We start from the raw sequence: 14,505 nt of genomic DNA, 5'->3' as shown, positions 1-14,505 counted from the left end.
GAGAGGGAGAAAATCAGAGAGCCTGGGATGGAAGCCACAGTCTTTTTAAAACCTTATCTCAGCAGGGACATCCCTAAATGAAATCGGGAGGCCAGCCCCCAATCAAGAAGAGGGGGTGCATGAGGGCGGAATCCCAGCTGACAGGTTTAGGGGTGCCTACCGTGCATCGTAAGCAATTTTGTATCTTGCTATTTTTAAGTTTTTATGAACTTAAATGTTTTGTTTTGCGATATATTCTTCATTTAAACGTCTTTTTAAAAATTAGGAAAGCAATACATTCTTGTAAAAACTTTCAAATGATGTAAAATCCTTTTCTTTATGCAGCTCCTCATACTAGTTGAAGAGCCCAGAGGTGTCCACAATTAAGATTTTTTAAAATCTGCATTCTTATTAAAAACATGTTTAATATGTTTTTAAAGATATTGTTTATCTCAATATAGAATATGAGGTATTCTATACACACATAAACATATATGTAGGTACAGATAAATATTGTATATTTAATGTTCTTATTATATCTTAGAGTTCTTTCCGTCTCACCATGTAGAGACCTGGAACATTCTTTTAAACATCTGCAAATGAAGTAAGCATATTTCATTTCACGATTATGCTAAAAATATTAAGCAGTCCCCTACTGACATTTAAATTTTTTATTTATCTGACAAAAGATGCAAATGTGCATTCTTACCCATGTCTTTGCAAATTCATGCTGGTACATCTTGAGGATAAATTCCTGGGAATTAGAATTGGTGGGTCTAAAAAATGCAAATACTAAATTAAATAAATAACTATACCTAAGAAAAAAAATTTTGTGGGATAATGTAGTATATGAATGTATCTGTTTTCCTAGATAATGGCTAACACTGAGTATTAGCAAATTCAAAATTCTGTCAGGTCCGGCCTGGCCAACACTGTGTTATACACACAGCTGTGTTAGAGAGTTATGACATTACTGTATTTGATGTTTACATACCTTTTATTACACGGTTAGCTTCTTGAGGCTACAAATTTAATTGAATTTCTCTTTGTAGTCCTAGAACTTAATATCATACTTGACACACAGTAGATACTCTGCAAATGTTTAGTAAGTGTTGGAGTTGAATTTAAGGCTTTGAAGTCAGAAGAGCTGGTTCAAACCACAAAGCCTGCCCCCAAATTGCCCTTTATCCGTCCCTTATTCTTTCTGGTCTCCATTTCCACAATTATTTTTTTTAAAGATTTTATTTATTCATTTTCAGAGCGAGGAGAAGAGAAGAGAGAAACATCAATGTGTGGTTGCCTCTCACGCAACCCATACTGGGGACCTGGTCCGCAACCCAGGCATGTGCCCTAACTGGGAATTGAACTGGCAACCCTTCCACAATTTTAAATTGCATGTGTAATACTAGATTTTTTTCTACAGTCCCTTTTCAGATCCAACATTATAGGCTTCTAAGAAGGAAAGTAGTAAATTGTTCATCTTATAATCTCTTTACATACCAATTCAAATTAAATATTATAAACTAATCACTAATCATAGACCATGCATTTGCCATATTTTTCAATACCAATTTATTGCCTTTCAGTTTATTTAAAAAATATGTCAAAGATTTTGAAAATCGGCGATAGTTAAGTCAACCTTTAATCTTCAAAGATGTTCAGTGGTGCTCTGGCTGGTGCAGCTCAGTGGACTGAACGCCAGCCTGAGAATCAAAAGGCTGCTGGTTCAGTTCCCCGCCAGGGCACATGCCTGGATTATGGGCCAGGTCAGGCCTCCTGTTGAGGGTCTTCAAGAGGCAATCAATTGGTGTTTCTCTCACACGTTGATGTTTCTTTCCCTCACTTTCTCCCCCCTTTCTTCTCTCTCTAAAAAAATTTAATTTAAAAAATAAAATTTTTTTATTTTTTAAGATTTTATTTTTAGAGAGGAAGGGAGGGAGGGAGGGGGGGAGAGAGAGAGAGAGAGGAGAGAAACATCAATGTGTGGTTGCTGGGGGCCGTGGCCTGCAACTCAGGAATGTGCCCTGGCTGGGAATCGAACCTGCAATGCTTTGGTTCGCAGCCTGAGCTCAATCCAGTGAGCTACACCAGCCAGGTCAATAAATAAAACCTTTAAAAAAGTGTTCAAAAACATAACAAAATTTTCAGTGGTAAAAAGGCCACAAGAAAACACTTTAAGCAAAAAGTATGTTTCTGAAATCCTTGTTCTCTTAAAATCTAGACCTTAAGTCTAGTCACAGTTTTCTCATGAATATTTTTGTCTCTTGGACTAAATTAAATAAGCAGACTAATTAAAGCGCTATGCAACAGTTAAGATACCTAAAAATATTAGCTATTAGAAATTATTAGGGAATTATCAGCTATCTTCATCTTTTTATAAAATGCCACCATATATATGTACATACATGATTTTTTGTTCCAGCAGATCTTTGTTTTTTCAGGTCTACTTGTTTCCAAAAGTTGAGTCCATCACAAACATCAGGTCTAGCTATGGATTAGCCTTATGTCCTAACAAAAGTCTGCCATACTCACGTACAGCATTGATTTCTGCACAAACCATAATCTTCATAGCAACGCCAGGCCTTTGGTAATGGGATTGTAATGACTTTGCTAGTGACATTTTAACAGTGGTCATGAATGACAATGTTAGCATTTTTTTAAAAAAACCTCTTACCACTCCTTTGGTTGCTAAGCTGCTTTAGTTCCTCTCCTTGGGAGTCTGAATAGCAGTGTGGTAATTTGTTTGGGCAGCAGGAAGGCTGACAGTTTATATTAGCTAAAGCTTTCCGTTGTCAAAAGAATCCACCTGTCCACCTCTACGCACATGAGTAACGCTAACCCTCCTCCGCTACCCTTCCCATCACTAGCGCACAGTTTTCCTTCTTCTGATAGCGCTAGCTTACGTTTTTGCTCTTTTGAGGGTTAGGATCCAACAGATTCAGTACATCTTACTATGACTGGTAAAAATTTTATCAAAATAAGCAGAATTCTGCACATAACAATAAATTTGTGAATTAATTTTCACAACCCTGGGGGATGGTCTGTAGCAGCAGTATTTCCTTGATTGGGTTGACCTTGGACAAATGATTTAATTATTTATTTTGAGCCTTGGTAAAGTAATGCTTTTCTTGGGGGGGGACCCCAACATGGAGGTTATATTAGACATGACTTTCCCTTACAATCGATGGAACTGAGTTTATATCAAGAAAGCAGAAAGAAATAAGGATTAGAAAACAAAAGAATTCTGAACATGGATTTTGAAAAAAGTTTAATATAGCTTTGGATTATCTCCTAGATTAACTGTAAAACTGTCTTTACTGCCTTTTTGACAATTAAAAATTGTAAATATGATTTGTCGATTACTGGAATAATTTATTTGACTTAATACTTGTGCATGGTGCTAATATAATGAATATAAAACATCAATGAGCACCTACATTATATATCTCTTGGGAATTCCTCATTCCAAGAGGGTGTGTGTGTGTGAGATCTCTTATCCAAAGAAAAACATCACATAACCATCATGACATCATAGAAACATGTTCAAGAGAATACAGGAAAATGTTACCCATTAACTTCCTCAGTACTAATTCTTAGAAGTAACCACCTACAGAATATGTAATAACGGCCGGGAATTATGTGATTTATTCAGTTAAGAACACTGCATTTTGGAGCCTCAAAGAACTAGGCTTGAGTCTCATATTTCTGCTATGGCAGAAATTCCCTAATTTGGGCAAGCTCCCTAATAGCGCTGGGCTGCAGTTTCTTCATCTGTAAAATGAGATAATACTACCTCATAAGGTTGGAGCAAGGACAGAACAAAATACATATAAAACCAAAGTGCTTGCTTAGCATACAGAAAAAAGCTGAATAATCATTGGCTATCATTATACTTTTCCAAGATACATATATGGTTATATATTTTATGTACCTAGCCTGATAGAATGCTTAAATCTTTACTTTGGTACTAGAAAAAAATGAGGTCCTAATGGAAACTTATTTCATCTATTTATAAACATAAATGCTCTATAAAGATAAACAAAAATTCTTATTTTAAGCATTTTCTTTGTATGCATGACAAAGATTATCAATGCTTTTACACAAAAGAGCATCTGTATACATGTTTTATTAAACTATTTAATGTTTACACACAATACATAAATTTTTTGGAACCTCAAAGTTCTTTGATAACTGCAATATTATTTCCAAATGAGCATGGCAGAACCTTAAATATTACATCATTCCAATTATCTTTTAAAGAGATAAACCTCTAAGAGATCACTCCTATGTAACTGTCCATTAAGCGTCTGTGACAAAACTGGGTTCCCAGCGGTTTCAGCATATGGATGGCTCCTCCACTGCCTGGGCGCCCTCCGTGACGGCTTTAACACATTTGGCCATTGTCTGTGAGGCTCTGCTGATCGAATCTGAAAGGTATTAAGGACAGGTGCATTTAGAGAATACAACTTTAAAAAAGCACATAGTCAAACGTTTTTGTTTCACATACATAGGAACAACAAAAAGCTATATAAAAGTATGCAACTGTATGTAAATTTTTGAGATCAACCAACAGATTCAGAAGATAAGCTCCTTATTAGCTAAATGCTTTTAATAAGCACTCCTAGGTATTAGTAAATAATTATACACAAACAATATGTCAGTATGCAACCAGTAAACATATTATAGAAAAATATTAAAGACAAAAAAAAAGTATGTAAAATACTGTTATTGAAAAAAACAGTCAAAAAACAACATGTACTAAAATCCACTAAATTCTATACTTCATGGGTGAATTTTATGGTGATATGAATTATATTTCAATAGCTGTCAAAAAACCCATAGTTAACTCAATAATCTCAGTTTCTGTTAAAATAAACCATTTATGTATATATTCCTCAGTGATTGACCAAAATGTTAAAATAAATATAGTTATTTTTGGATAGTGGGATTATAGGTTTCAGTTAGTCTGCATTCCTTAAAAACATTCCTAACAGTTTATATCAGAAGCAGCATTTAACATGTTTTACCACCGAAGTGTTTTGATTCTTCTATTATAATTCTCAGGAAAACATTCCCAGAAAAATTCTCTCTAAATTGCTACACAGTGACTTTACATACAATAGTAAAATTTTACACTTAAAACCTGTTAATTTGTCTTGAATTTTCAAACTCTGCTTACATTTCAGAAAAAGAAATTATAGTAAAATGAGACAATATGAATTGTATTAGTTCGGATGTTTTAAAAACCTTCAAAGACTAAAAATATCAAAGACTACCACTAACAGAGTGGAATCATAATGCTAAATGAGGTGACCTCATTCCCCACCACCTTCCACACTTGGCGGTCACGCTGACAACTGTGTACCTGTCATGTAGAAGTCTTTTATTGTCAGCTGAGGGGGCACAAGGGGATCAGCAAGAAGTTGCTGGTTCACTAGCTGCAAAAAAGGAACAGGAGGTCAGTAATAGTATTAAAAACTACTTCTGTTACACTAAACGATACACTACTATGAAAGCTGCATATAGGTAAGTTTTTACCTTGGAGAGCTCGCTTGCTTGCTGGAAATAATTAGCTCCTTCAACGTCATCATATCGAACAAGATTAGGAGAGACTTCTTCCAATCTGTTCCTTACTTGATCCAGAGTATCATATGGAAGAGTTATACCTGCAATCTGTACCATACCAGGCCCAAAGATTGACATAAAGCTTTAATATTTAAAAATTTCAAATACGACAAGGGTAGGCAAAATTATATTTATGGTCGATATGGAAAATAACTCAATAATAAGTAATAATAAAAGTATAAACTCTGTTTCACATATTCACAACTGTAAACCTGTTGCTCATCCCTGTATATGTAACTGCAGTATCGAGAAATAATGCAGTACTGCTGAAAAAGCTACTGGTGTCCATTAGTGTGTATATTAAGCACATAGTTAACTAGGGAAAACAACTGTCAAAAATTCTAATCCATATACAGCTGTCAGTATATTAGTAATTTATCTTTAGAAAACAGACTGATTATAAAGTAAATGACTAAAGAGATAATGCTATGCTAAATATGAATGCTTCTACTAACCTGTTATTGATGAGGGGTGACCCCTCCAAAAAACAGGAATTTATTTATAAAAATTTGAGTATTTATTCTTACATGTTTAAACTTTAGTCACTTTCAAAGTACTCTCTATTTGATGCAATGCAGCCATTGAGACATTTTTCCACTGCTCAAAGCAGTTTTTAAAGTCACTGATAAGCCTTTTAGTGCTTCCACTGTTTTTTGTTTCACCTATTCCACATTGACAAAATGTTTCCCTTTGAGGACTTTTCTCATCCAGTGAAACAAACCAACAAACGAAAAAGTTGCCTGAGGCAAGATCGGGTGAATAGAGAGGGTGGGACACAGAGGTCATGCTGTTTTTAGTCAAAAACTGCTGAACACTCAGCATGGTGTGCCAGGTCCACCTGTATATCACCCATTATGAAATGGGCAAACACTTTAAGTCTTCAAAAAAAAATTCACTCAAGCTGACCCCAGCCCCTCAATGCCAGCTGGTACACTGATACAGATGGGTTCCTAGAACACTCACCTAGCAGGGTAAGCCTGTACTACAAGGGGCCCATCCTCTACAAGATAATTCTGGGTTTTCCTTGGGTTGCTCCTTGTATAAAAAGTTTAGAGATAACTGTCAATTATTTTAAACCTCATGATGATTCTTTTTACAGTAAAACGAGTTAAAAGAAACATCAAAAAACAAGTCAAAAATTAAAATACCAATTTCAAATCCCCATTTTTAAAACACATTTTTCCTATAGCAATTGAATATTCAAATCATCTTTGCATTTTAGACTTGCATCATCCTAGACTTTGAAAGCCATTCTGACAACATGTCAAATATCCCATTAACAGCATCACCAAGAACAAATACCTCCGAGAGGGCTCTTATAATTTTCCAGTCTTCTCTTGCCAAGCCGGGAGGTGTCACTGCTACTTTAGTCTGCTGAGCTCGGCCCTCAGTATTGACATAAGTAGCAGACTTCTCTGTGTAAGCAGCGCCGGGGAGAATAACATCAGCTATAGGAGCTCCGACATCACCATGATGGCCTATGAAAAGATGGAAAATAGCAAACCACATTTTAGTAAAAAACTGATTAGGTTACTATTATGTGAACACAGTATACAACCTTTTAAAATTCCATCTTTAAAATTTTAAGTTTTAAAAATTAATACAGTACTGAAGTGTTGGAATAAAAATCAAAGCCTACTTTGCCTACAATTCAATTCCTTTCCCAAAGAAAATTACTGTTAAAGTACATGGTATGTATCTTCCCAGATTATTGTTCACAAATGCACAAATATGCGTATCATACACACATATATAATGGGAAAGTAGGTACCAGGTATTATTTCTCTTGATGATTACAAAGTGGAAAACCTCAGATGAACATTAGTGAAATTTGGTAAAGTGGAGGAACAAAAAGTGTACACATGAATAAGACAGTGATAATACCGAAAAGGTCATATACAGAAAATAGTATACTAAAAGACTCTCACTCATTAATAGTTTAGCAAAATTGTTGGGGGGCGGGTGTGGAACTGAGTTAAATGAAAGTTTTACAACATACAAAGTTTGATGTCATTTGTGAATGTGTTTGTACATGCACAGGCAAATGGATGAGGCATGCATATCAAAACCACCACCAATAATTACCTCTGGATAGAACTACAATAGAAATAGGACTTCAGTTTATGCATTTTGGTTAAACTTGATCAAACTGAAGACACAAATTATTACATAATGCTTTTTTGTGCCATGAAAAGTCTATTATAAATTTATGGTGTTTATATGTAAAATGAAGTGGGAAGTTCTATAATACTTTTCTCTGTAAAATATCCAAGAATCTCTGGACTCCATTTATTCCAGGGAAACTTGATTACATTTACAATGAATGAAAGAGTTCAAGAAAATGAGTCAAGCATAAAAAGCCCAAGTAGCACTGTTAAATATAATTAATTTATTCAAGTCCTGTAACATAGGACTCATGATTCTTAACTTTTTGCACTATTTCTTTGAACAGCTGAATTTTAATGTTATATAATATTTAATTGCATAAATAAACCATAATTTATCCATTCCTATTACTGGGAGCATTTAGGTTTCTTCTAATTCTGTTATTAAATAACATCAAGTAGCCCTGGCTGGCATAGCTCAGTGGATTGAGCTCAGGCTGTGAATCAAAGTGTCGCAGGTTTGATTCCCAGTCAGGGTACATGCCTGGGTTGCAGGCCATGACCCCCAGCAACCGCACATTGATGTTTCTCTCTCTCTCTCTCTATCTCCCTCCCTTCCCTCTCTAAAAATAAATAAATAAAATCTTTAAAAAAATAACATCAAGTAATAATTCTTAATGGTAATATCAATTACACAACAAATAAAACCTATAATTTGGTTTTTAAAAATATTGGGAGGGTGTGTGGGGGAAACTCCTGAATAGAAAATATTCAATCCACTAAATACTTGCTGTCCAGTTTCTAATACATGCAGTGTACTATTCTCTTTTGTTTCCGGTGTCACAGATGCTACCTACCTTGATAAATAATGAAACAATCCTTTGGCAAGTCCTGTCGAGTGATACAACCTCCATCTGCTCCTAGGAGAAAGAGCACTTTGGGAGGGTTCTTTCGAATTGCTTCCACCCCAGGTTTATAGCCAAGATCTAAAGCAGCTACTTGGCTTGCAATCCTGTAAAATTAGGGATTTTTAGCATACATGCAGTGTTTTCGCTATAAAAAATTAAATGTTATAACTGGGCTCTTTTCTATTCAACGCTGTCAAAAACCTTCCCTCACCTTTTTACCCATTTAAAACACGTTAAAACCAGAAGCAATCTTCTCCTGTTCTAAGAATGGGAAATAAAGAAACAAGATGTTTATGACACATCTTGTTTCCTCATTAGATAATATTTAATAAAGTAATTCTGGAAACTTTCTACCAATTCCAATTGTTTTAAGTTGATCCTTATTCAATACAGTTAAGCATAAAACACCCGATAAGACAAACATAGTCAATTAGAGAAAAATCACACGATTTTGAAAACCAAAAGGGATAAATTTAAACACAACTCACAAGGCTGTAATTCCGAGGAAATGATAATTAGTACAATGGTGTATGTCTTTATGGATTTTTTCCTATGAATATGTATTACTCTTATAAGCAGAAAATCTTTTACAGGAGAGGTCGATAATAACTATGAGTACTTTGAACAATTGTTAAGTCTTTGGTCTAGTTTCCTATTATTAACTTTCTTTCTAGAAATAGTACCCATTCTGAGGACTTACTGTCTATAGAGCTTACTGGTCTTTTACCTATTTTTTAAGGGATGAGGGCAGTTCAAACCAACTCCCACTAGATGCTGTTGCTGTCAGACTCTCTGATGGAACCACATCAAAGAATACTCAGATATAGCCCCGACCCTGTGGCTCAGTTAGTTGGGCAGCGCCCTGCAAAGGGAAAGGTCTTTAGCTCCATTCCCAGTCAGGGCACATGCCTAGGCTGTGGTTCGCCTCCCAGTCGAGGCATGTATAAGAGGCAACCGATTGATATTTCTCTCTCACATCAATGTTTCTATCCCTCTCTTTCTCCTCCCCTTCTCCTCTTTCTAAAAATAAATACATAAAATCTTTTTTTAAAAAGCGACTTTTAAAAAAATCTTTAAAAAAGAATACTTAGACAAAAATTTAACAAAAGAAGCACAAGATTTGTGTAACAAAAACTACAAAATAACTTTGAAAGAAATTAAAGACATTAATAAACAGAAAGGCATCCTAAATTTATGGATTAGAAGACTTAACATTGTTAAGATGGCAGTACTCCCCAAACTGACCTCTAGGCCCACTACGATCCCTATTAAAAATCATAGCTGAATCCTTTGCAATGACTGACCAACTGATCCTACAATTTGTATGGAATGCAAAAGACCCAGAGCAGCCAAACCTATCTTTAAAATGAACAGTAGCAGAGTCATATTTCCCAATTTAAAAACTTAGCTCCCCTTTCCTCTCTGGCCAGGTATACAGTATTTTTTGTCTTAATTTCCCTCATTCTAAGCCTTGAAGTCTGTCTTGCTCTCAAAGATCCAGGTAGACTCACGCTCACTTATGACAGAGCCCACCTCATCTTGGAAAGCAAATTGAGTAAGCCTAAGTTTGCTTCTGGGAAAATGATCAGTAAACAATAGAGCTACAGGGCCTATCGAAAGATGCTTCAAAAATTAGGTCCTTGCCAGGTTGGTTAGAGCATCATCCCCATATGCGAAGGTTGCTGGTTCCATCTCCATTCAGGGCACATACAATAAGCAACCAAAGAATGCATAAATGGAACAACAAATTCATGTTTCTCTCTCTCCCTCTCTCCCCAGTCAATAAAAAAATAAATAAGTAAAAGATTCTCTAAGAATTAGAAAACATGCTTTACTCAGAAATAGACCTACTGTAAGAAAAGTTTTAAGATGTTTCATGTTTTCACTACAGTGAACTTTCACTTAAAATGGTATCTTGTGAATACAATAAAAAACAAGGTTAATAAATTAAAAATTACAATTATGTCAGTGATCTCCAGAATGAAAGCTCACAAAATGACAGGAGATAATTTAAGGAATTTTCTCCAAACACATAGAAAAAGAAGTAAGAAAAATTTTTAAAGAGCCAAATGTCTGAAGGGCCAACCAAAGCATAACAAACAGAAGCCTCTATATGAGTGTAAATAACAATATAAAAGTAAACTGACAAGGCATTTCTGAACTTAAGAAAAAAATTTTTTTCCTTTCCATTTAAGAAAGGAGAGTATCTATGATATTCCCAGGCAAAAGTAATGGCAAATGAGTGTCACCCAGTTATATTATAGGAGAATTTTCTTAACATTAAAAAAATAAGAAACCTGGCCCTGGATGGTGTGGTTCAGTGGACTGAGTGCCGGCCTGTGACCAAAGGGTCACCAGTTCAATTCCCAGTCAGGACACATGCCTAGGTTGTGGGCCAGGTCCCCAGTGTAGGGCGGGCAAGAGGCAACCACACACTGATGTTTTTCTCTGTCTCTTTCTCCCTCTCTTCCCCTCTTTAGAAGTGAATAAATACAATCTTAAAAAAAAAAAAAGAAAACCAAACGATGGGCAGGGAGACAGGCACATACATGTACATGTATAAAATCAGGTTGTCAGAGACAAAACAGACTAAATGAGATCCTCACCAAATATCAAATGAAAGAATGGGTGAAAAACACTGAGTATTAAAGGAAGAGACAGTGATCTTTGTACCTAACCTACTGCTCCTTTGTGAGAAGGACCCAGAAAAACACTGCCAGACATTCAGGAATTAAAAATAAAAGTTACTAATCTAGTACTCATTCAGAAAAAAGAAACAACTACATGAATAAAGACAGATGCCAAAATTAAAAAGACAGACGCAAAAGTAACAATTGTGCCTCGAGAGGATCTAAAAGTGGTCAATGAAAGTAAATTCTATCTAAAAATATTAAGTTTAAAAAATATATGATGATCTACCATGCCAAATTAAACCAGTAAGAGGAGAAATATTAATATTGAAATGAATATTTAAAAATGCATTTGAACATTTTTAAATTTCAAAAATTTATCTATTATAGTTAAAAAGGTATATAGTCCCAATCCTTAAAAAAATCTGAAGAATCTGAAATATAATACTTAAGGTAGAAAGGATTATATGACATGGGAAAACTGATTCACTAACATACAAATGGTACAATCTTTCTAAAACGACTTGGAAATACACATTAAGAACTTCAAGCCCTGGCTGGCATAGCTCAGTGCATTGAGCGCGGGCTGGGAACTAAAGTGTCCCAGGTTCAATTCCCAGCCAGGGTACATTCCTGGGTTGCAGGCCATAACCCCCAGCAACCGCACATTGATGTTTCTCTCTCTCTCTCTCTCCCACTCCCTTCCCTCCCTAAAAATGGATGAATAAAATCTTTAAAAAAAAAAAGAACTTCAGAAATGTTTATCCTGTTTGCCCCAACAGTTCTACTTTTAAAAACATACCCTAAGGAAATAATCTGAAGTGCAGAGGTATCTGTGTATCACTGCATGACTTACAAATAAAGGTGAGGTCAATTCACATGGTAAGAAGAAATGGCTAAAATATATTTATTCATGATATGAAATAGCCACTACAGTTTGTATTTATAAAGAATTTCTAATCATGGGAAGAAATTTTTGTTTGTTAATGTAAATCGACCAAACTCAGGACACACACTTTTATACGCAATATGATTTCAACTATATAACTAAAAAAACATTTGCACAGGAAGTAAAAGGCCAGACAAAAGTGCACCCAAATACCAATGGTGGTGCCCTGGCCAGATAGTTCAGTTGGTTAGAGCATCATCCTGATACGCCAAGGTTATGGGTTTGATCCCCAGTCAAGGCACATACAAGAATCGACCAATGAATGCATAAATAAGCAGAACAACAAATCAATGTTGTTCTCTATCTAAATGAAATTTTTAGAAAGCTATAAAAAATAACAACAGTAATTATCTACAAACAGTGGAATAAGAATAATTTCTATTTTGTATACTTTCTTCCATTTAAAACTTTCTTAAACTTGCATTATTCATATAGTCAACAAAAAACTTTACTTCAGATATATCCTCATGTTAGCTTACATTTTCATCATTTAATCAAAGATCTGTTGCAACTTTTTTGCAACAAGTTATACTGGTACAGATTTTCAAGATCTTCTCAGCACTTACTGCTATTTTGGATATTTTTAGTATTATTTATTATCCTGGGTTTTTCCCACACAGATAGTAAAGGTTTCTATTTCATACCAGCTACTGAGATAATGTTAAATATTAAGCTGTTTGTAAATCTAAATGTGACAATGTATCACATACATGAAATTACTTGAACTTTGTTATATAAAACAATACCCAACATACCTGTGGAGGATATTCATAACCTTCCAGTCACCAGCAACGCCACTGCTTGTCCGAACCTTCTGAGCAATGCTGGAGACAGCTGCAAGAATTGCTGCCCCATCATTTCTTTGGAGTGCAGAACTGCCTAAAACCACCATAGGTTTTTTAGCTTCCTTTAGGACCTATTTAAAGTAATATATTTTGATTAAAAAGCAAAAATTAAACTTAACCAAATCTGTATCTACAATATGTTGTCTGGAAGTTTTAGTCAGCCAATGTATAGACATGCATATACCACATTTAATAAAAACATCTTGCCAGTGCTATGTGAAATGGTTAAGCAAGTACCAGATCAAACAGACTTTCTAAAGTAAGCATTGGGGATCCCAATGCTTCAAAATCCCAGCCAAATACCTTTTGGTCAGAATGACTATGGGTAGGTCCCAGAAAAATTGGGGGAATGTTCCCTAGAGAGATTCAGGTGGTACTATGTAACAGGAGAAACCATGCTAAGGTACCACGCTCCAGACAGGGAGGATGTAGTGGGAAAAGCAATGATCACCAGATCACAATGCAGTTTTCTTTCAACCGCAGTAACTTCCTGAATGCCAAAAAATAAGAGGGAGTGCATCCCAAGAGCAAAGGAAACTAGAGATTTGGTGGAGGATGAAAAAACTAGAAGTAAAGCTGTAGCCTACATAGCTTACTCTCCTGCCCATCCTCTGTATCATTCTTCAATAAACAAATGGCCCCAATCAAAGGATCAGCACGAGAATCACACCTACATACTACAAAAAGGAGGCCATTCATCGCAAGTGGCATTTCCCAAAGAAATGTGAAGAGTTCAGAGAAAGTTTTCAATAGCCTCAAACAAAATGAAAAACAACATACTCTTTACTCACTTAAAAAAAAAGTTCAAATAAGTGATATAATAGAGTATTATACAATAGAAGATTTTTATATTCAGAAAAGAACTGGGAGAGAAATTAGGTAAGAACACCATTCCAGAAATAGTAAAAAACAAAATAAAACATGATTGTAAATATAGGAACAGAAAGACAGGCTATAGACAATTATAGAAAACAAACTGAAAAATAACAAAAGAAAAAAACGACAGAAAAGATAGAAAAGGGGATCCAATATCTGCATCGCTGAATTCTTAAGAGAACAGAACTAATTATTTAATAAAAAACATTTAAATCTATAATTGAAGCACATTTTCCTGAAGACTACTCACCTTCTGAAGCATGGGGATGAGAACTGGAGATACAAGAGAGATACTAAATATTTTAAAAATCTTTTTGATTACTGTAATCATGGTAAGTTTTTCCTATTCAAAACAAATAGAGCTTGGTTGTTTCGTCCCTTTGCACTTGCCTTTCTCCTTATATACACCTGAGGCTATAAATGAAGCAATCATCTTGGAACCATGAGGAGAAGCCCACACAAACACTCGAGTGATCAAATGCAGGGAGGACAGCAGAGCAAGAAGACTCCTTCCTTGATGACATCCTGGGAGAGCGGCCCCACCTGTCAAACTGCCTATCTCCAGAGCCGCTGTTACGTAAAAAAGAA

The 14,505-nt window shown here is 35.3% G+C and overlaps 1 protein-coding gene across 3 annotated transcripts in view; it reads right to left on the bottom strand.

Moving 5' to 3' along the window:
- Positions 1 to 3,337: 3,337 nt before the first annotated feature.
- The window catches only part of NDUFS1 (NADH:ubiquinone oxidoreductase core subunit S1), a 29,371-nt gene continuing 18,203 nt past the window's right edge, over positions 3,338 to 14,505 (bottom strand). For all 3 annotated transcript variants that reach the window (XM_028509058.2, XM_036022994.1, XM_036022995.1), the window contains 6 exons: positions 12,952 to 13,112; positions 8,567 to 8,721; positions 6,907 to 7,082; positions 5,518 to 5,652; positions 5,345 to 5,417; positions 3,338 to 4,406 (listed from right to left, as the gene is read on the bottom strand). In XM_028509058.2, the coding sequence (XP_028364859.1) occupies positions 4,315 to 4,406; positions 5,345 to 5,417; positions 5,518 to 5,652; positions 6,907 to 7,082; positions 8,567 to 8,721; positions 12,952 to 13,112 (792 nt within the window). In that variant the 3' untranslated portion in view covers positions 3,338 to 4,314. The remainder of the gene's footprint in view (positions 4,407 to 5,344; positions 5,418 to 5,517; positions 5,653 to 6,906; positions 7,083 to 8,566; positions 8,722 to 12,951; positions 13,113 to 14,505) is intronic.

The sequence above is a fragment of the Phyllostomus discolor genome, chromosome 4, assembly GCF_004126475.2.
Source record: "Phyllostomus discolor isolate MPI-MPIP mPhyDis1 chromosome 4, mPhyDis1.pri.v3, whole genome shotgun sequence".
In the NCBI taxonomy this organism is placed as follows: Eukaryota; Metazoa; Chordata; class Mammalia; order Chiroptera; family Phyllostomidae; genus Phyllostomus; species Phyllostomus discolor.
This window is presented reverse-complemented; position numbering and strand designations above follow the sequence as displayed.